The sequence below is a fragment of the Rhinolophus sinicus genome, linkage group LG07 (genome assembly GCF_036562045.2).
Source record: "Rhinolophus sinicus isolate RSC01 linkage group LG07, ASM3656204v1, whole genome shotgun sequence".
In the NCBI taxonomy this organism is placed as follows: Eukaryota; Metazoa; Chordata; class Mammalia; order Chiroptera; family Rhinolophidae; genus Rhinolophus; species Rhinolophus sinicus.
In genome coordinates this window covers 90,664,169-90,688,136 of record NC_133757.1, presented here as the reverse complement: position 1 = coordinate 90,688,136, position 23,968 = coordinate 90,664,169, and the positions used below count along the sequence as shown (strand labels likewise).

The 23,968-nt window shown below is 38.5% G+C and overlaps 1 protein-coding gene across 6 annotated transcripts in view; it reads right to left on the bottom strand.

The window, feature by feature from the left end:
- Nucleotides 1-23,968, bottom strand: part of KLHL2 (kelch like family member 2) — a 95,895-nt gene that overhangs the window by 21,303 nt on the left and 50,624 nt on the right. For all 6 annotated transcript variants that reach the window (XM_019744634.2, XM_074338284.1, XM_074338283.1 and 3 more), the window contains 2 exons: nucleotides 9,008-9,170; nucleotides 1,413-1,522 (listed from right to left, as the gene is read on the bottom strand). In XM_019744634.2, the coding sequence (XP_019600193.1) occupies nucleotides 1,413-1,522; nucleotides 9,008-9,170 (273 nt within the window). The remainder of the gene's footprint in view (nucleotides 1-1,412; nucleotides 1,523-9,007; nucleotides 9,171-23,968) is intronic.

Here is a 23,968-nt window from a genome sequence, read left to right as displayed (position 1 = left end):
TAACCTCCCACAGGAAATCGAAGCAGGCCTTGTGGAAGCAACAGAAGGTGGTGGAAGCTGCACTTTGTGACTTCTGATGCTGGGTCACAAGAAGCCTTCTGGCTTTTACTCTGGTCTCTTGAAATGCTCATTTGGGGGAAGTCAGATGTCATGTAAGAAGCCTGATTACTTGAGATCACCATACTATGAGAAACCCAAGCTAGCCACAGAGACGAAGAGGAGAGGAGGGGGGAAAGAAATGGGGAGGAGTAAGGGGAGGGGGAGGGGGAGAAGGCGGGGGGGAGGGGGAGAGAAAGGAGAGGAAGGAGAGGCGGGAGAGGAAGGAGAGGGAAGAGAGGAGAGAGGAGAGGAAAGGGGAGAAGGGAGAGAAGAGAGGAGTGAAAAGAGAGGGGAGAGGGGAGAGGGGAGAGGGGAGAGGGGAGAGGGAAGAGGGGAGACGGGAGAGGGGAGAGGGGAGAGGTTAATCTCCTCATATCTGGGACTCTACAGCAGTGTCTGGTACACGGTAGGCACTCAATACACACCTATTAAATTTGAACAGTAATGCATTCCTCTCCTCTGTATTTCTAGAGTGCTAAGGTGAAACATCTCACAACCAATTTTCAGATTTTTTCATATGGTAAATGTTAGAGTAAATGTATCTTTTTGCCCTCAGGTGAAATGAATATCCCTGAAGAACAGAATTAAAGCTCACACATCTTTATATGCAAAGTACACAAAGGAAAAGCTCCAGTTTCACTTCCTCCAAATGCAGTGTGTTCACAAATTTTAGTGCCCTGATTCCCAGGGGCTACAAAACCTACCCAAAGGAAAAAACCAACTAAGAGAAGCTTCTTCCTCCACCTGTATGAATGGTACAGGTGGTTGACAAAGGCAATTCAAAACGTGGGGAGACAGAAGGCTACAAGCAGATGGAGCAGCTGCACAGAAGCACTGGGGGGGGCTGGAGTGTATAAGTAACAGGGGACCAGTCTAAAGGAAGAGTACAGTCCAAGATGTTCCGTCTGGAAGCGGCTGAACTCTGTCACCCAGGGTAACTTCTTCCAACTTAGAAGATAGTGACATTACTTCAGTTTGAGAAACAGTGCATTTAGATCACAATTTTTATAGGCATCTAGTTGTAGGAAGAAATCCAGTTCCCAAAAGACACTTGTTTAAGACAATTCAATGTATGCAAGCTCTTGCTGTGGAAGTCAAGTGCAAAACTCTAATATCTAATTGTTCAGGGAACTACCTAAGGAGTGAAGAACACAGTAATTTACACAGACAATCAACAAGTCAACTAGCTGGGTTTTCTTAACTTCCAGATCAAAGATCACTGGCTGGCACTACATAAAGTTACAAAACAAAGTCAAATAAAGAAAGGAAATATACTACCTTGCTGTACACTAGGAAAAGAAATACATCCTTACCTTCTCTTCTGAGGAAATGGTAAGTTTATCACTTGAGATTAAGCTGCATACTTGTTCAATGCCGAGATTGAGAAATTCTTCACTAAGTACTACATCTGAAAAATGTTGCTCTGTTTGAAGGTAAAAAAGAAAATCTATTAATAACAACATTCCATCATCATAGTTTCAAAGTGCTTAAAAAAGAAGAGGTTTTTCTTAATCTAACCCGAGAATGAGAAAACCAACTGTATTTCCTCAAGGCCAATGGTTTCGACATGGGTGCCAAGACCCCTCAATGGGAAACTGTAGTCTCTTCAACAAATAATGTTGGGAAAACTGGATATATACATGCAAAAGAATGAAGGAGGGCTCTTAAGTTGATTTCAGTTAGTGACCTATAAGTTTCATGAACACGAATATCCAAATCTCTTGCCAGATTTGGGAAACTGTCAACCATTATTTCTTTAAATAAGTTTCCTGCCCCCTCCGATTTCTGGAACTCCAATTGTTCACACATTGGTCCTTTGGATGGCATCCCACAGATTGTGTAGGCTTTCTTACTGTTTTTCAATCTTTTATCTTTGTTCTCTTCTGACTGAATAGTTTAAAAGTTCCTGTCTTCAAGCTGATTTTTTTCTTCTGCTTGATCCAGTGCATTGTTGATGCTCTCTATTGCATTCTTCATTTCATCCACTGAATTCTTCAGCTCCAGAATTTATTTGATTTTTTTTTTATGATTTCTATCTCTGTTAAATTTCTCCTTTTGTTCATGCATTGTTTTCCTGATTTTGTTGAATTGTCTTTCTGTTTTCGTAGAGTTTGTTGAGTTTCTGTAAAATAGCTATTTTGAACTCTTTATTGGATAAATCATATTCCCACGTCTTTGGGCTCAGTTACTGGAAGATTATTGTGATCCTTCTGTAATGCTACGTGTCCTTCATTTTTTACGTCCCTTGGAGTTCTGCAAAGCTGTCTTTGCATTTGAAGTAAGAGTCACTTCCTCCAGACTTTACTAACTGCCTTCGGGAGAAAGATACCTTCCACTAGCCCTGCTAGAAACTCTGAGGCTTTCTCAGGGATTCAGTTCATCAGCCTCTCTCAAAATATGGAACCTGAAAATTTCATAGATATGGTCTTACCCGGGCATAACAAAATGTGATCTCTTTACATCTTTCGGGACACAACTATATTATTGATTGCTGTTAAATACACTATGAACTAAAACCCTAATACCTTTGGATTGGTTTGGCCAATACAAGTCTAATACTTCTCACAAAGCTGAGATGAGATATTCTTCCTTTCACTGAATGAATTCTTATTCAGCTCACCATACCTCAGTAAGCACCATACCTCAAAATTAGCAGTTTCTGCACAATGGCAATAAACATACACACACTAAAATGCACCTACAAAGCATTTACCTAAAATGTAACGCTAAAGGGCAGGTCATCTCAGAGTTTAGTTTGTTGCCTCTACTCATATTCAGGGTTAGTTTCCATATCTCCAATCTTGCTTCAGTCACCTCCTATCTTCATTACCCTAGTTCTCACTCCGTTACCAACCTCAGGTAGTGTTTCCAATCCTTTTACTCATATGTTGACAGATTATTGTGTTTCTAGCACAGAGCTTTCACTGTGACATTAGTAATTTGCCTTTACTGGTTTACCACTGCCATTGAGTAAAGCCAACGTAGTCATACTGGCATTCGATAATCAATTCCATCTCTCTGAACATATCCCGTAACTGCAATAGGGCATTAATTCCCAGTGGTACAGACTATGCCATATATATGCAATATGCATTAAACACATAGACTGTATACATATAATATACATATGCATTCTTCCTTGTACATAAGAATTCTCTTTAGTCTCTAGAGCTAGTGAACTTTCCTGTTTGCTTCCCTCCTGCAAATAAAATAAGCGTATCAAGAAATGAAAGACAATTCCTAGGGTTTGTCACACCGAGTATAAGGTGAGGTCACACATTCCAAATTAAGTCCAATGAAATCAACAACAGAAGTCCAATGTTTTGGTTGTCCTGTTTTGTATATACACTGTGATAAGGTAAAAAGTACTCTATTTGATTTCTAAACACCAAGCCCCTTTTATTATTAAAATTAAATGCCATGTGCGGTTCCTATAATTCCTCTACACTCCATCTAGACTCCTGTCTGAAAAGTGAGGGTGACTCCATAGATAACAACTGTATCTTATATCCACAAACAGCTTACTCCTGAGAGACAGAGTGTTTGGGGGAAAATAAAAATACCTTTGGTCTACATTTTCCTAATTAACCAAGTGAAAGTGTTAGACTACATAATCGTTAAGGTTCCCTACAAGTGCTAACACTTTATGATTCTTCGATTCTGAATACAATTAGTCTCTAGGGGGGAAAAAATTCACATATATATATATATGTGAATTTTTCCCCCCTAGATATATATATATATATATATATATATATATATCCCCCCTAGATATATATATATATATATATATATATATCTCCAGCAGTTCCACTAACACAGTTTTGGTGAAACCTGAAAACAGCTCACTCATCTGGAAGAACTGTCAACAAAGCAGAGCAAAGAGATTGCATGTAGTTCTCTAGGGCATAAATGAGGACCATAACGAACGTAAGAATATAAAAATGATTAATTCTTTTAAGAAGTGCCATGTAAGTCGGCATGAATTCAATGAAGTGTGGTACATCAAATGCTTTCACAGTTCTCCAAAAAAAACTCTTCTGTATCCATCAATTAACAATGAAACAGACCACTGAATAATCAGCATCTATTCCTTTGGTATGCATATCACACTGTCAAAGCTAGTAACAGCATTATTAAAAACACTCTCAACAAAAGTCTCTTTCCAGAGAGCAGCTTTCAAAATCATGGGCCTGTTATGACAGATGTTTACCCCAAGCAGTGATTCCTAGCCTAAATTATAGAAGAGTGGGCAAATGATTGAAGTAAATGGATGGCAGAAAAAAACAAAAAAACGTTATGAGACCTGCTTTTACAGAGGCATAATCGGAATATACTAAATTTGGATGTGAGTGGACTATGACTGGCCTGTAAACTCTTTGCAAGCAGGGCTTAAATCGTACTGAGCCTTTATCACCCACAGCAGTCTGGGCAATGCCAGGCACATAAAGAGGGTAGCTCTGAAGTGACTGACAACTGGGTCTAGGACGAGCAGCCAAGAGATGGCTGGGAGAACTGGGACCAGAGAGCACAGATTTATGAAGAAATACAAGAGCAGGAGAAGGGATGAATATGGTCAGCACAAAGGATGAGGCCTTAGAGTTCCAAATACCAGCAAGATCCTACATGTCCTGGAATGGCAGTCAAAGGTGGCCAGTGGGTTTACAGAGGAGAGGTGGTGGTCACAAGGATCAATGAAAGGCAGTTTCAAGGGAGTCAGTCAACAATGCAGGTCTGGAAGTTGCTAATGGCAGGAGAAACCAAGTGTAGTGGGAAGAGACCACCACCTAAGTGTCAAACACAGAAGTATGCCTGGAGGCCTAGAGAAAAAATGGGCTGCAGAGAGAATGCTGCTGACTGAGAACCAACCAGCCAGTGCAGAATGGAGGAAGGTGACAGTGACAGAATAGTCTGGTACTCGGACCCTTTTACCTACTTCCCCAGTGTCCCTTAAAGAAATTTGCCCCCAACATGCAAGTTTGGGGAGAAAAGCAAAGTTTCATTTAAGACGATGGGAGACGGGACACACATGAAAATAGTTGGGCATGTAAAAAAAAAAAAAAACAAATTGATCAGTGTGCAAGCACAGAGGAAAGGCTAAAAGTGGGGCAGTGTGGGGCGTCTACACAAGCGTAGGACATATAAACAAATAATAGGGCTAAGAGCAGGAATAGAATGGGAAATAAACTGAAAGCATGCGATGACGAGAGAAGACTTCCTCCTCGCGGGGAGTCCTGTTACTGAGGAATGCTGAGTGCTTACACCCCAGAATTTCACCAAGAGCACTGGCTTGAAAATGATACTGCAAATTTCCCAAAGGTCAACTGGAACAGATATTAAGTAGATTCTCAAACTGTTAATGCGGGAAGTGGTGAGATGTAGGAATGACTAAGAATCTGAAACTACTATTTTCCTTAAATTTATCTGAAATTCTTACAGTTCAACCTCTGGCAATTTTTGTTTATCAATGAGGAAAGTTAAATAAAATTCATATTTCAAGTTAAAATTAAAATCTAACTTCCCAAAGAGTCTTTTGCTGGGACTACTGAAATGCATCAAAATTATCAAATTCGGTTTTTATGTCCTCTATTCTTTTTAGCCTGGCAAAAATGCTAAAAACAAAGGTCTTGGGCCGGGCCGGTGGCTCAGGCAGTTAGAGCTCCATGCTCCTAACTCCGAAGGTCGCAGGTTCAATTCCCACATGGGCCAGTGGGCTCTCAACCACAAGGTTGCCAGTTCAATTCCTCGAGTCCCGCAAGGGATGGTGGGCAGCGCCCCTGCAACTAAGATTGAACACGGCACCTTGAGGTGAGCTGCCACTGAACTCCCGGATGGCTCAGTTGGTTGGAGCGCATCCTCTCAACCACAAGGTTGCCGGTTTGACTCCCGCAAGGGATGGTGGGCTGTGCCCCCTGCAACTAGCAATGGCAACTGGACCTGGAACTGAGCTGCGCCCTCCACAACTAAGACTGAAAGGACAACAACTTGAAGCTGAACAGCACCCTCCAAAACTAAGATTGAAAGGACAACAACTTGACTTGGAAAAATGTCCTGGAAGTACACACTGTTCCCGAATAAAGTCCTGTAACCCTTCCCCAATAGAAAAAAAAAAAAAATGTTCTAAAAATAAAGGTCTTAATGATTTGGGCAATAGTTAAAATTTGTATGCCACTCAAAACATATAAGTAAAAGGGTCCACAAACCAGTATTATCCAAACAAGTCCATACACTTGGAGTTAGGTGTGAAATTTTCATTTTTACGCAAGAAGCAAAAAGTAATTTGACGCAGCTTTTTAGCTAAGAAAATAAGTATGCGAGAGCTTAACAAAGGTTGGCCATAACCCAGGACACTGTGCTTCTCACCACGTGTGTCTCTGAACCTGGCTGGTGTGTCGCTCTCAGTCATTACTGGTCTGAAGCTGCTCACTCCATGCCCTGGAAGCAGCTGGCCTGTGTGAACAAGCTGTGACTGCAGAGGAATTCTGCTGAAGCCACAGGAGCTCAGGATGAGCAGCACGGATCCCACACCGTCTCTGCTCAGACTTTCTACCCTCCTCACTTGATCTCTTACATTTTTTCTTTTCTCCAAAGATGAGATTATGAAAAATAAGCCCAAGTTCATAGATGCGATTTCCATGGAACACCTTAATTCTTTCATTTCACCTGTACAATGTAATTATGATTATTACAGCACTCATTTCCAATCTGCAAGAGAAAGAAGTGAAGCAGATCTTACGTCCAGAATCTCTGGTGAGTTCTTGCATATGCATATTAGACTTCATTAAAGTTTCCATATATAAAATGGTAACAGAGGAGGGGGAAGTAAAGAAGGATATAGTGGAAACAAGAATAGCCATGAGCTGACAACTGTTAAAGTTGGATGATGAATATTATTCTATTTTTTCACATGTTGTAATTTTTCATAATAAAAGATATTATAAAATATTGCTTGTAAACTTGAGAAACTCAAGCATATACAAGATTAAGAAGATAGTACACTAGCAGTACATCCTTTAAAACTAAACTTTAATTTAAAAGAGTGCACTTAAAATAAAAAGCCAATTTTTCTTTAAAATTTTGCTGAAAAGCGAGAATAATTTTTCCACAAAAAATTCTTGGCATAATTATGAAGGACACTACAAATTAAAAAATAGTGGTGTCCTAATTTTGGTGAAAAATTGTTCATATTTTGTAGTATACTACAATAAATTGAAGATTTTAAATGAGAAAGAAAAAAAAATTTATCTCCTAAAATGTAGTAAATTAGTTGTTTCTGATAGAGTTCTAGTTCATCATGTAAACTACGTACGGACATCTTTTGCATTAATCCTACTTTATTCATTCTCTCCCAGCCCCACTTCATATCTCTTAAGTGTCAGTAACATTTATCACGACAACTGTAGCAGTCCAAGAAAGAGAGAATGTTAAATAGCGATTCCCTCATGCAGAAAAGAATTATCAAAATATAAATCACTTACAACAGGCACATTATGTCTATCAGTTAATGGATCTTACGGATTTAGAAGGAATGTTTTCTATTTAGCTGAAAAACAGAATTGGTTGTATGGAAATACATCAGTGAATTCCAAATATGTCTTTGGTTTTTCTTAAAATGCCTCATCCCACTCGAAAGGATTACATGACTATGATTACACATTATAGGCATTCCCCGACTTACAGAGGGGTTGTGTTCCAAAAGTTCATCTGTAAATAAGCTTTCTAGAACTCAGATCACATTTTCCTACTGAAATAATTTTATAAAGGGTAGTTAGGCCAACTGGGCCACCCTACAGAAATCTATAAAGCTGAAATATACTGGACCTATTATGTTTTACTGAAGCACTGTGTTTTGTTTTTTTCAACTAACCCATCTTATACCACTATTTCTTTGATAAATCCACGAGGAATTCTAGGAATACTTCTCCTCTCCAGGCTCTGGATGTACACATACACACCCCTTACTCACATCTATGTGTGAAAATGTCCCTTACTCATCAGAGTAAGCATGATGGAGCAGAGTTTAGACAAGGGGCTCTTGCATTTGAAGGTTGGAAGAAGTAGGGGTTCTAGAACTTCTTAACGAGAGCAGAGGTCATGGAAGGTCCTATAGTAACTATTCCTTTGGGTCTCAGAGCAGATGGTGGATTTTAACTTCCACAGGTTTACCTTTCAGAAAGATGGTTTAAAAATATTACAAACTTCCTAATAATCACTTTTAATATGTATGTTTAAATGTTTAAAAACTCAGAACAAAATAAATTATTGGTACAAATCACTTTTGCTACATTTAAAGCTATAACAATCTCTCCTCCCCAACTGGAGAGACGGGAGAGCTGAGGGTCCTCCCAAGTGATGGCTTCCTGGACAAGAGCTACAAGCCCTCCCTCTGCCACAGGGAGAGGATGCCAGCACCAGGTCCTGGAGGACATGATCTAAGAAGAGTGTTCGTTGCCTGGATTGGATCTACTTTTCTACCCCACCCAAAGGCATCTAGATTTCATTGCTCTGAAGATTTTTAAGCAACAAGATTGCTTTCATGGATGCAAGAGAAAGGTGTAAAAAGCCACAGAGGTAAGATGACTTAATTTCCTATACAAAAACTTTTTTATATGCCTATTAATTTGAATATTTGAAAGAAAAATACATAGGGATTTAATACTTGCATAAACCTAGCTATTCTATTATTTAGGCTCAATATTAACGTATAGGTACTTTTTGTAAGTTCAGAATTTTATGAGCATGCTTCAGTTATGCAGTGCTACCATTACAAGGTTTTGAATGTATTTGGATAAAGTCTAGATCCAGAAACATGACATGACTTTCCAGAAATCACTACTGAATCATATCAGAACTCAAGAGTTTCAGATTTCTCCTGGTCTCAAACGCAGCCAAGGTCGATTGTACTTGCCTGCATAGGTGTTCGCCTTGTTCAGGAGGTCGGTGCATGCGTGCATATCAGCGAAAGCCCGGATTCCTAAGCAGTTGACAGGGTGAAGCTGAGATTCCAAAAATTCACAGCAAGTCTTCTTCACATCCTGTAACTGTAACAGACCGGCTGCTGGCAGAAGCACCTACAACACACAAGTAAGCACGGTTAGCAGGTGGCTGGAAAAACGCCATCACCACTGACCACTTCTACGTAAGGCACAAGAGGTCCAGCCACAGCTTATGATCTGCAACCAGACCCATACACAGAGAAGTCATGAAACAATTATTTGCAAAAAAAACAAACCAAAAAAAAGTGATGCCTCCTTATAGTCTCCATAATTTCTATGGAATCCTTCAAAGGTCTCTTCTTGGTCACAAGAATATAAGAGAAATTAGATCATATTAGATTTAATGGTTCTTTTTATAAGCATACACTAAATGTTCCTTTGAATTTTCAAAACATACATGATTCGGATGCTAGGGGGTGCTATGGTTCAGTGAAAACGATTTGGTTTCCTTAGTTCAAACAGTCATGAGCTTCCGTGATTTGTGAGGCGGGGTGAGCCCATAGTAATGCATACCGTTACAAAGCCTCACTTTGTTCTCCCACTGTCTGAAGAACACAGAACTGCTTTCCTTAGGCGGCAGAACAACAGTCTCTAGCTATAAGCAGACAGTGTCTAGAATACATGTGCTAAAAAGGAACACACAAAATGTAACTGCCAAAGAATGACTTTTTAATTTGTAGTTTTATTTTAATAACTCCAAGAAATTTTATATTAGTTATAGGTTATTCTATGGGATTTAGCCAGTATCTTCACTATAAATACAACATCCAACAACTCTACAACTGCTTTTCAAATAGGTCAGTAATGAAAACATTTTTCCTTATAAGTGAATTAGTACAGTGTTATGCTAAGGACCATATTTGAAAGTCAAATTTAGGAGGACTTCAGAAAAAGAAGTCCTCGAACATCTGCTGTTCCTTTATAAGAGCCAAAAGAAGGAAAAAAGAAGAAAGCCTCTACTATTACAACAACGGTCACTTTTAGAGAAGATCACATTAGAATAAATAAATAAAACCCAAGTTCCTTCAGTAATTGACTTTCATATAGCCCAAGCTGCAGCCAAAAGAGAAAAGAGAAAATAGTAGTTTTGAATATCTTTTACAACTGTCCGAAATCTACATAACAAGTCCTAAATGTGGAAGAGAAAGAGTGTGTTCATGTCTTACTGTAACCCAAACTACTCTATTTTCTTAAAGGAACTGCAGAAGCTTTAACTCTCAGACTTAAAGGCTATGTGTGCCCACATGTACACAATCAAATGGTCATGAATTAAGGACTAAGAGGATAATTTCTTCTGTTTTAGTCCAACTAATATTAATTTTTTTCTGAAAAATTGACAGTATCTAGAGATAATGCCTTTTACTTCTGAATTTAGGAAAAATAAAGTGCAAATAAAATTGTTAATAGCCAAACCTTTTTATAATATGTATAGTGTGTTTCATTATGTTATGAGAATGAATCTCCATGGAAGGCTTTAGTTGAAGATAATTTGCCAGTTGGAGGATTTTCTCCACTGGTGTAATTGTGCTCTGAAGCAACGTAAAGTACATTCCACGCTGCTTAACAGTGTAACCATTTAATTCAACAAATGCATACAGTTAAGAAAGTGGTCTTCAAGGTAAGATTCAATCCTGTGAAATTTGCAAAAACAGTAATGATCACCCATCTAATCAGCATTTCCCAGAGACAACACAGTGTAGTACAGAAGTATTCAAATTGTTTGGTAAGAAAAGACAGAGATACTTGGTAGGGGAGAAAGTGCTGAACAGAAACAGGCTCACTCATGCATTGTTGGTGGAAGCGTACATTGGTTCAATCTCCATGAAGCACAATTTGTGTATTTCAATCACAATTACAAGTGCTCATCCTCTGACCCAGTGACTTAACTTACAGACACACTCATGGATGCACAACATCTCACATGCACAAGACATTTATTACAGCATTATTGTGGGTAATAGCAGAAGTTAGAAAAAAGCCTAAATGTCCATCATAAGAAGATTGGTTACATACTTATAGACATACATTCAATGGACTTATGTGCAGTCATTCAAAAGAATGAAGAAGGGGTGGCCCATTAGCTCAGTTGGTTACAGTGTGGTGCTAATAACACCAAGGTTGCCAGTTCGATCCTCACATGGGCCACTGTGAGCTGTGTCCTCTTTAAAAAAAAAAGAAAGAAAAAAAAAAAAGAGGCAAAAGAATGAGGAAACTATATGAATGGGATACTTTCTAAGATATATTCCTAAGCAGAAAAAAAAATCAGTGATGGGTTCAAACTATACTGACATACACACCCACTTATATACACATTCATCTAAAAAGACAGCTACAGCAGGCTTTAAAATTTTTTATTGTGCTTCATTGATTTTAACTTTACTACCAAATCCAGATCTCCCTTACCAAGAAATTCATAAAATTGAAATTCATAAAATTGTAGAATCTCAGACCTGGAGAAGATATAACAAGTTGGGTAGGCCAGGAATATACAAGTTATTTAAATTATAGGCCATGTCACTTGAAATTCACATACAGTTTTTTTACTGATGACGATGGTGATTCAAGTGCGTCCATGCTTGGCAAACATATATTAAACATGTCTTAAATGTTAGTCAAACGCATAAAACGAGTTTATTCATCTTTTCCTCCTGTCACTAAATCCCTCAAAAACGCCTCGGTTATGATGCAATTTTACTGGGACTAAACTTCAGCAGCTCGTAATTAGGAAATTAATTACATACAGCTTCAAAAACAGTAATTGGCCCAGCCTTCCTAACATGATCCCTGGTGACCATCAGTCACTCATGATGAAAACAGGAGAGCAGCTAGGGCCACGGAAACTTTCTAGATTACTTTGTGTATTCGTTAGCTGGCCAGCTGAAACAAAATGAAATAAAAAACGCTCCAAATTCTAGATGAACCATAGCCCACCATCAGAACCACGCAAATGGCTGGCAGCCTATGAGCTGGATGCCTTCGGATCAAATCAAATCAAACTTCCTAATTTGTCTGATGAAGAAACCAGATCCTACAGAGGAAAAAAACTTGACCAAGTCATATAGCTGGTCTGTAGAAAGCTGGGGATATAATCAATTCACCAACTCTTTGGTCTATTGTTTGTTCCATTACCTTGAGCCGCATCTCAAGGTGCAGAATGGAAGTGCTTGCCTGATTTCTAAATCTCCAATATTGTTCTTTCAGCAAGAGTAATAAAGATAATAATCACTTCAACAGTGCATTCTTTTAATTACTCAGTTTCCATTAACTGAACGACTGTGTTAAACACTTGGGGGGGTAATAATATCTCATTATCCCCATTATACACAAGTGAACACTGAGGCTTGGAGAAGTTGGGTAACTTGCCCAAGGTCACACACCTGGTAGGAGACAGGTTGAGTCAGCTATGAGCTCAGTATTAACCAAAGTGGATATAATGCTTTTAGATGGCACACAGTTAACCATTCTCATGTTAATAGTTAGGAATCAGTTTTTAAAGTTACCTTCTACTTATTTTAGTAATATAAATTCTTAAGTAAATTAATTTAAGCAAAAATTGAGTCGATGTAGAGAAAAACATTAAACAATAGTATCAGTAGGGAATACGGGAAAATCATGGAGGTGACACATAAATTACTGAACTTTATAAAACCCCGATTTGGGAGGTCAGATTTAGTATTGCAACTTTCAACATCTGACATCATTCTGATTTCTGTGGTTTTTACACATCACTGAAAAGAAATAATGTGCTTTAATCTGGGGCTATCATAATCCCATCATTTATTTTCTATAAAGTGGATAAATTGTACTATTATTCACAAATGTGGGAAACAACTAGTAATGCAAAGAGGTGGTTTATTAACTTTCTATTTAGGTCACAAAAACATCTTGGGCTTTGTAATCAAGATGTCTGAAGAATAAATTTACATCTTTAAAACTAATTTTTTCTGAGTTCTGTAGAACAAAGAAGCAGTTGAATAGGGCTGTTTCTTATATGAGGTGAAATTATATTGATACAATAAACTCCCAGCCACACAGCATTATGATCTAATGCAAAATTTCCCTTGGCTTCCATTTTCCATATGCTTCACTGGTATTAAGCCTGAGATTAATGAAAATAACCTTAAAGCACCCTAAGATCCTGCAGTGTATTCCAAAACATCCAAGAAAAAGCTATTATATTTGCTATGTGTTCTGAATGTTAAACAATATATCCTAAGAATCTAAAAGTGATTAATTCCCATATAGTGTATATACTGAGGGAGGACCACATTCCAAAAGCTGAAACATTTTTCTCGGGTATGTTGAGCCCTACGAAAAAATGTAAAGCAGACAGTTTGTCTTGGGCCTGGCCCTCACCTCTCCGGCCTGCAGCCTCCTCCCTACACATTTCTGCTTTAGTTCTACTCCATCACCCCGGAGCTTCTCCACTAGACCCTGGGATTATCCATGGTCCCAGGCCCTTTGAGGTCAGTATTAGGAGCACTGCTCCATTTCATTTGCTTCATAACACTCTCCATTGTCAAAACTGATCTTATGCATTTGCTCCCATGTTAATTGTCTCTCTCACTTTAAAAGAGTGTCTTCTCTGCAACAGTAACTACATCTGTTACCCCCGCGCATTGTATCCTCAGGTACCAGAAGAATATCTAGTGCCTAATAAATGAATCAGCCTGAATATAATTTGTTACTCTTGTAAATGTTTATATGTTTTAAAAGATACAATTTTAAGTGTTCTTTGATCCAGACATACAAACTCAATTTCTAGAATGTATCTGTATGGGAATCTGTGTCCTACCACAGATCCTCTCGGCTCCACCTCTTGCTCAAGCCGCCAGTGCAGCAACCAGATCTAAGTAGGCTTTGATCACCTTTGTGAAGATGTAAGTTCACAGCGCATCATCCCAACCCCTACCACACCTCTCTCAGGCTTCCTACCCGGGGAACACACTGGGGTCTCACACCTGCCCAATCTGGAAACACAGAGGAAATTACGCTTGTGGAGCACCTTGGACCAATAGAGACCAGTTCAAAGGAAGATGATAGATAAACGCTTCCCCTTTTTATTCCCCAAGCAGACAGTTCTGAGACAAATTTCATAAGCCTCCTGGAAAGGTCCTCATAAGAATAAACATGTCACATTTAGCGGTGGCCAGATCTATACCACATTTTGAATCGGTTTTCCCTCCTTTCCAATTCAAATCCCCCATTCACTGACTGTTGCTCTCTTAGACCGTTTTCCAAATAAACTGCCCAAAAGCCTTGCTCCAGGGGAATCATTGAACAAACCTGAATGTGGATATACTTAGTAAGAGAAAATAAGAATAACAAAGTGCAGCTTATAGTATCAAAACTTAAAAAGAACGAACGTCCAACAAGAGACAGATGAAGTAAATTTTGTAATATCGATAAAATTAAATACTTCATAAGCATTAAAAGATATAGTAGACAAATATTTAATGACTTGGGAAATAGTCCTAATATATTTAGTATAAAAAGCTAATTTCTAACAGCATATACAGTATGATCTGATCCTTTTTTTGTAAACACACATAGATGTAAACGGAGGCCGCATTAGAGGAAGGACTACACCACAATTGTTAATAGGAATTATCTCTGGTTAGCGATCGGATGAAGGCTTTCTATTGGCTTCTTTTTACTTATTTGTATTTTCTACATTTTCTAAAACGAATATGCACCATTTAAAAGATCACATATTATTTATAAGAAAGTCCAGAAGAAGCAAGTAAAGGAATGCCTTTCTGGATCGCTAGAATTCTAGCCAATCTAGAAATAGTACAGAGAGCGCTTTACTTGTGACTATCACCCACCACTCACCAGAGATGGCCTCAGTTTCACCTGTCCTGAGTACCACGAGTCTCAAATGCCTCTGACCATCAAGCTAGTGTTTTGTAGACTAAATAAGCTCTGTACATTACTTCTCTTGTTCAAGTGAATAGCAATATATTATAAGTGCTTGGAGAAACATGAAGTAAAAGAACATGGCCAGCTAATTAAGTTAACAACTTCAAATGCTATCATTTTGTTAAAACAGGGGGAAAAAATGTCATCTAGATATGCTGATTTCCAACAGAAGGAGACACATAAAAGCCTAAATATTGTATACCATGGAGATGTTTTCTGCAATGAACAAGGAAGTGGGGGGAAGCTACCACTGATTAGTGAAGACAAGCAGAACACTAGACACGGAAGACACCCAAACCAAACAATTAGCACCCAGATGACACTCGTGCACCAGCTGCAGATTTTAAAGTAAGATGCTTTCATCCTACTTCATGGTGTTTGACAAGCCAAATTACACATAAGATGTTTCACTTAGACAAGTACACTCCTTCTGCTTGGCTAGTAGGATCTATAGTTTATTTTCAGCTTGGGCATTTACTCCATTGGGGGAAATAATTTATGCTGCAAATCTCTTCAATCTGAGCCCTCAGCAGTGTGTTTATTAGAAGACACGGTCAATGGGTCTGACTGCTCCAAATGTAAGATTTCCAGATGTCTATGAAAACATGCAAACATGAAACTCACAACTCAGTCCCTGCTAACATTAAAGTAAGTACACACTGCTGAAAAGCAGTTTTATTAATGTCCCGGCTATTTTATATTCATATCAGAAGCATCCATTTATTTAAAGTGCAAAGGCCTTGAATGCAGGGAAGGACCTTAAAACAAACAAGGAAACAGCTGTGCAAAGGGCATGAGCAGAGGGAAGAAATTATGCCCACACTTAAAGAAGCTACTGGTCACCGGACTAAAAAAGCATGATGAAATATAATCCTTAACTTTCATTAGCATACATCTTCTAAAATCTGCATTAGATTCCCAATTTATATATAAGTCATTGTCCACAAGTTTATTTTTTTTCAATTGGCTGCTTGACGCTCACTGCACATTTACTCATAGAAACAGTATTACAAATACTTATAAACCACACTCGCAATGAACATATTACTACTTGACTTCTGTGACCTCAGTGGGTATCAGGTACAGGGAAGAAGGAAGAAGAAAGCTTCCTTCCTCTTTCTGGGATCTAGACCTGGCCCAGTGCAGAGTTTTGAAATAGGAAGTGTTTGTTCCTGGCATCCTGCCACCTCAATGGCACTTCTACATCTCAAAACCTCCGCCACCAGGAGCTAGCCCTGTGTTCTGTGCACCCACCTATGATTCTCTACCCAGATCTTCCTCTCCTGATTGCTGTTTCACCCTCACCTACCGCCCCTCCCCCTCCCAGCACACTCCTACCCAAGGTCCATCCCTCAGGCAGTTGGCTTGACTGCCAACAGGGTCAAAAGGAAAGCCACCTTATTATTAATTCATGTTAATTATTAATAAGGCATCATCTTCCAGGACAAATCCCTTGCAATGGTATTTCAAGTTTTAAGAGAGGCTAACTCTTAAGAACAATACATCTGTAATTAATGTCATTTCTAATGGTACAACAGATGAAGGGGAAAAGCAAAGGCAGACAGAGCAAAGAGATTTGGAAGCAATGTGATTTTCAGGTATGCTGAAAGCCACCTCTCCTAGACTATCCTTTTTACAGCTGCTTCTTCCATTATTTTTAACCCAAGGTTTCTTTAAATCTCCAACTTACTCAACAGTGGCTCAAATGTATAATAAAGATGGCATCTCCCTGGTAGAGTTGTTGAAAGTTTTAAATTAGTTGGTCAACCATTCAACACAGTGCTGGCACATGACCAGAGTAGCGCACTAGTTCTAACTCAAGACTTTTTTTCTTGGATTGAATCGAACATTTAACCCCATGACAACAGAATGCTAGGATTTCCTCTCTCCCTCCATTCAATCCCAGCTCATTCACAATAAGCATAAGGTTGCTTTCTTTTTTGATCAAATATTCCAAAAATAAAAGACATCATCAGGGACAACTTAGAAAGAACAAACACAGCATTCAAAAATATATTTAAATACTGCACTAGTTAATCAAATAAATGTATATTAAAATGAGAGAGCACATTTTATCACTATCGATACAATTTTTTTTAACATACATTCAGGTCAAGGTACAGTAAGCTTTGGCCACTAGCACACTTTTGTCATCACTGTAAACTAGCCAACTCTCTTAGGAAGTAAACAGGCAACATTCATCAACAGCTACCAAAAGATATAAAAGTTTAAAGCCTTTAACCCTGAAAGTATATTTCTGGAAAGCTACCCTGAGAAAATAGCTAAAAAAAAAAAAAAAAAAAAAGTAATAGGCTACAATCCATGAATTTTATTTCAGCATTACTTATACGAGTAAGGAAAAAAAAACAGAAATAACTAAAGATTTAAGAATAGGCAACAATTAAGTAAATTATGTTGAATCCACATGATGAAAAATTATAATCAATGAAAGATGATGAAGGCTAATAATGGGTTAAAAAAACTAATACTTCTAAAATATTTACAATTACATACAATCATATTATAAAATTAAATGGATACAAAGCTTTAACCTGTAATCATATTAGAAAATCTTAACAGACATCATCAAGTTCCTCTGATCTCAAGAATGTGGACCGAGACAGAAGAAACAACTGAACACTTCCACACGATTTGTAACACCTAGTGGATATAAGTAAAGTGTTCTATACTGATCTTTTTAGGACAGCCTGGCTCCCTGCCCTTGCATCCATCAGCTCCCTAGCTGGCAGCACTGGACCTGGATGCAATCCTGTCTCTGATCAGAGAAAATGTCCAGCCTTACCTAGCAGCTCCCCCCAGTCCTAATGAGACACTGTGCGCCATTGTTCCCCAGACCCAGTTCCAGCCCATCTGCCCCTTGTGGCCTCTGACTGGGACCCTTCTCCCACTGGGCATCACTAACCTGGCCCTCCTGTGCTGTGCACTGGCCAGTTCTCCCAGAGGCTGAAATCCTGACCCCATGTCCCTGCCCAGAAGATGCAGAGTGCTTGTTCCCAGGCTCCTCTCTGTCCCATTCCTACCAGGAACCCCTGCTTGGCTCAGCTTCCTTTCATTAAACAGGACCTGCCTATCCTAGTGGGCGTTCCCTATTTATTCATTTAAAAAATATTTATTGAGCTTCTAATAAATACCAGTCACCAGTCTAAGTTCTGGATATGGCAGCTGGACAAATGTACCAGCTATCCTAGAGCCGAGAATCTATCAGGTAGCACTTACAATTAGTATGGGCAAGAGCAGTATCCATCATCTCAGCATCCTGCCCTTCAAAGTCTCAAGTCCACAGGCACTAAAGGACTCAGGAGCTGTAGACATTAATTCCCAATCTGTCACCGAGTTCCTACAAAGCCTCAGGGGCAGAATGCAGTGAGTACACAAAGAACGGAGAATGGAAACTACACCACAGGCTCCAGAGTCAAGAGACCTCTGGCTTTGAATCTTGGATGTGTGCCATCCATACTATGTGACCCTAGAAAATCACTTAGCCCTTCTTGAGTTACAATTTTCTGATTTATAAAAACAACTCTCTGCCCAGGATGCTATAAAAACTAAATGAGGTCAGTACTTAGAAAAGTAACTGGAAAGTAGGCAGCCCCTTCTTCCCAAATGAATATCTTATTCTATTTCTACTGTCATCAGAATTAATCCACTTAGTCTCTTCTCCTCTCATCCTTCCTCTCAACAATTACTACAAATCAAAACACATGACTGCTAGTCTCTTGACTAACTTGGTCATGCACTTTACTCCTATAGATCAAAACTTGGGTCTCCATTGGATTATCCAGGATTCTTCCTTTCCACAACATCAGAATTTCATGAATAACAGACTATCACTGACTCCACACCCACCTTCCAAAAACAGAATTTAAACTAGGGAGATCAATCAAGGTGGTAAAATTGAGGCATCAACCCAGCGTCTAAAGAAAAAAGTTGGGACCAATGAGTACCCTCAGTAGGCCTCAAAATATTTTTTTAAAAATTAAAATACAATCAAGCCAATTTAAGGGACCAAGTTCATCAGTTAACTCAATGAACAGAGGTAAGATACAAATCTCTTAATATAAGGGACTAATGACACCTCTCCCTTTTGAAAGGTGATGCATGGATAGGATATACGAGTATTTATAACTTGGATGGCAATCGCCAAATTAACTGATAAATATAATTGTCAAAATAATTTATTTTCATTGTCTCCTTTTTGTGGCAGACATTCCCTAGACCAGGGGAAGTATTTCAAACAGCTCCCTAGGCCACTGTATTTATTATATATAACTCCCCTCTCTCCCTCTTCTTTCTTCTCTCTTCCTCTTGCTTTTTCCTCTATACCTACTCCTTTTTCATCTTCTTCCCAAATTGAGTTATATTACTCAGAGGCCCCTCACAGATTACCAAGTTTATTCCAATGGAGGTTTTTTCAAGGCTGAAGAGGCTGCAAATAATTTTTTAAATAACGCCAAATCAAAACTCACAGACACACACACACTCTCACACACATAACACACTCTTACCTCTTGGATAAATAGCTTTTTCAGTTGCATGTTATTTTTCACCAAAAATTATTTTTATTATGTCTCTCCTCCCAACCTCATCTGTAATCAATATTTATACACTATTTTCCAAATTTGTTTCTCAAAGCCTAGGCTTCACATGAAAAGGGGATTATAAGATAAGATCAAATTATTGCTGGAGGACAAAAAGGAAGAAAATACATGATAGAAAAGCACAGATTAAGCAAAATAACAATATCACATTTAACAGGCAATTAAATAACTTCATCCATCCTCCTGATGCCTCTCTCTGACCCCAACTAGAGCTTAATTATAGAATATATGTTAGTCTCAATGATCCTTATCAAAGTGCTTTAAATCTTATTCACAACAGCCAAACATGTTAGCGCATGTGAATCGACACACTACATTGCAGTAAAATCATACAATGGAATCCTCAGCAATAAAAAACAAACTACCGAAACACGCTGTAACACATAAATCTCACAACTGTTCCACTATACCAAACAAGTCAGCCTCAAAAGAATACATTCTGTATGATCCTGTTCATAAGAAATGCAACAATAGATAAAACTAACCTATTATAATAGAAATTGTATCAGTGGTTGCCTAGAGTCAGGGGTGAGGGATTTATTGGGAAGAGGCCTGAAGTTATAAATGCTTAAAATATTGATTAGGGTGTGGTTTAATGGGTATATGCACTTGTTAAAACTTAGTAAACTGAACATTTAAGATCTATGGTATGCAAATTATATCCCACTAGGGGAAAAAAAATTAATACTTTAAGCCCACACTAAGAGATTAATTAGGTCAGTGGAAAGCATTTATAAATTCTGAAATAATTTTTTAAATGGAAGATAATCTTATCTGATAAAATCCAATATAAAAAAGGACACACACAAAAAAAACCAAATATGTTTACATGACAAAATTTAAATTTCTACAGTAGTAGTCAGAAAGTTAATTCAAATAGCAGCTTGTGAATATATGTTAGTAATACAGCTATACACTATTTTCACACAAAAAATAAGTTTTCATAAATTATGCATATATATCCCAAGGAAAGGCACAAGTACACTTAAACCAGATGATCTTCAGAAGCACATTAATTTTACTAACCTGACAATAGGATTAAGATGAGGTCCAAAGGTAATAATATTTTTAAAAATTGTATGTCAATAATGCTAGGGTTTATAAAAACCTTTGGCTGATCTCAAAGCAAATATGCCAGAACCACAGATTATTTAACAACTCTAGACTCTCCCCACCTAATCTGGTTTGGAGAGAGGGGTCCTGAACATTGACAACAAGCCTAATACAAATGGGCGATCTACTCAGGTCCACAACTAAACAACATTAGGCAAAGATCAAAAACCCAGAAAAAAATTCACCTGATACCGACTTTGATGTATTTCTAAATTTTCTCATCCTTGCTTAAATTACTACGAGTTTGTTATAAGAGGTTCTGCCATAATAAGGATAGAGTCATTTTTTGTTCATTAATATAATGCCTTTTATGTACCACATAAAGCTATGTAAAACATGAATTGCAAAAATGACTCAACTGTGTGGACACCTTCGAGATTATATATTTTAATAATATAAAACCACAAGTAACTTAATTACTAATGCTTCTGGAGTACCTAGCTTTTCTCCAAACAAGAACTTTAAAAAATTACTTCAAGTTTAATGTCCATCTAGCTTTACAAGATGTTCTTTTAATAAAGCCTCTACATTTTCTTAAACTAACTGAGCTCAATGGCTTCTTCCATACTAAATTTTAAATAAACTTTTCATATGTTCTGTACTCTTAACTTATATAGAGTAAAAGATCATTTAACTGGCATGATTAGAGAAATGAATGCTCTCACTGGTCAAATATTTTTTTTTTTTTTTTTTTAAGATTTTATTGGGGAAGGGGAACAGGACTTTATTGGAGACCAGTGTGTACTTCCAGGCCTTTTTCCAAGTCAAGTTGTTGTCCTTTCAATCTTAGTTGTGGAAGGTGCCGTTCAGCTTCAAGTTGTTGTCCTTTCAGTCTTAGTTGTGGAGGGCGCAGCTCAGCTCCAGGTCCAGTTGCCATTTTCTAGTTGTAGGGGGCGCAGCCCACCATCCCTTGCGGGAGTCAAACGGGCAACCTTGTGGTTGAGAGGATGCACTCCAACCAACTGAGCCATCCGGGAGCTCAGCGGCAGCTCAGCTCAAGGTGCTGTGTTCAATCTTAGTTGCAGGGGGCGCTACCCACCATCCCTTGTGGGACTCGACGAATTGAACTGGCAACCTTGTGGTTGAGAGCCCGTGCTCCAACCAACTGAGCCATCCGGGAGCTCAGCTCAAGGTGCCATGTTCAATCTTAGTTGCAGGGGGCGGAGCCCACCATCCCTTGCGGGACTCGATGAGTTGAACCGGCAACCTTGTGGTTGAGAGCCCACTGGCCCATGTGGGAATCGAACCGGCAGCCTTCGGAGTTAGGAGCATGGAGTTCTAACCACCTGAGCCACCGGGCCGGCCCCACTGGTCAAACATTTTGATTAAAATTATGAAGATTACCAAGTTCAGACTTAAAATACAATTAACATTAAAACTCAATAATAAAGAATTCAAAATTTTATAGAAATTATTCATGTAAAAGAAATCGATCACTTTGTGCCTCTGGATAATAATAAACTTAAATTATCACTATCCTGATAAAGTGATAAAATACTAGGTTAACAGATTTCTGGGTATTAGAATGTCAGATAAATTCACTTCAATGATAGGCTTCTCCATTGCTGAGCCATAAACAACCACTAATCCTGAAGGTTTGACTCAAGGCATTTTCATGTATTTTTTTTGAGTTTTAACCTGTGTTTTCCAAGCACGTAATCTGCTAAACCCTTTTACTCACAAAGGATTTACTCTCTATCTTATGGGAGTAATAGAACATGAATGGACAAACAATAAGCCTTCCATAGACTCTGGTGGGAGAAATACCACGTCTCCTTCAGCCACCACACGTCAGACTAATGGAAAAGGCTGTTATAAATCAAAGATAGAAAACAGTACTGAAATCACCAGAGGGCTGTCTCCACACTAACCCAAAAACACAAGAATTGCTGAGTGGAGAAAATCAATAGCAAATTAAGTCTCTCTTTTTTTGGTGCAGGGGTGTCACAAAAACATATCCCACTTCAAAACATAAAGAGTGAGGGAAAGGTTACATGAGCCATTTTTTAACCCAGTGACCCCTAACAATTTCAAAGAGTTCTTCTTCCTCGTGGCCTCAAGTCTTCTTTTTATTGCTGCCCCATATCTTATTTCTGCTCAACATTCATAGAGAACGTCAATATTTTCACAAGCTGTAACTGGTATATTTTATAGCATTTCTATAAGGTTTCAAGGCATTATTAGCTTCATTTAAAGCTGAAAAATTGAAAGGTTAATGTCTTAATTAAGGCCATTCTTGAAGTCAATGGTAAATTCAACATTTGAGCTCTGATTTCTAATATGATGATGGCCAGAGTCCAGTAACCCATGACGTTTTCTAGCATAGAGCCAATCTAAGGGCCCCTTATTATTCCCCACTGAGCTGTTCAACAGTAATTTAAGTATGCAGCATTGTTATACGTGTAACTTAAATGATTTTATCCTAAAACCCACTAAAAACATGTACAAAACTGTTCAATAGATGTTTTGTTCACCTTGAAGATGAGCCTTCTACTGAACTCCTTTAGTAGTTGGACAACTTCTAAATGTGTGGCCAAGAATGGAAAATGGCATTCAATCAAGATAACTAAAGGGCAGATCTGGAACGTGACAAGCTTAAAACATAAGCAAGTGTATAGTTATCCGGCTCTATCAGAAGAAACTATTTTTAACCTAAGGTGCAAAAGGGTCCATATTATTCAATTTCCATATAGAATAAGATGAGAATTCAAAATACTCAGGCCCCCACCCTCTAGTTGAATGCTAGCCTCAGTGAGCCACTGTGGCTGGCAAAGTTAGTCATATCCTCCAGTGCTTGAGGGCAGAAAAAGACAACTACCAGATTATAAAATGTTCAGAAGTGGGTTTATCTGAAGAGCAATTATTTGTCAGTTTTTCCGGTATCACACGAAGTGGAGAGACGTTGAAATTGATGGCACTAGCTCAATGATCAATATTCTGGTCAACAGAAATGTTACGTGTTGTAGTGGGATGATAGCTCATTAGGCCCTCCCTTATACATTTGAAGTCAACCCCCTTCTCGGTGACTCCACGCTCACCAAACAATCCTCTGATTACGAATTCTATCACTTAGGTACCTAGATCCTAGGAATGATGCACATTGGATAATGTACACATATACAGTCACTAGAAACACCTACTACCCTGGAAAGGTAATAGGCTATAAAAGCTCTCAGGACAGAGGCCTTGCCTGTCATGTTTGACTGCATCACCAGTGGC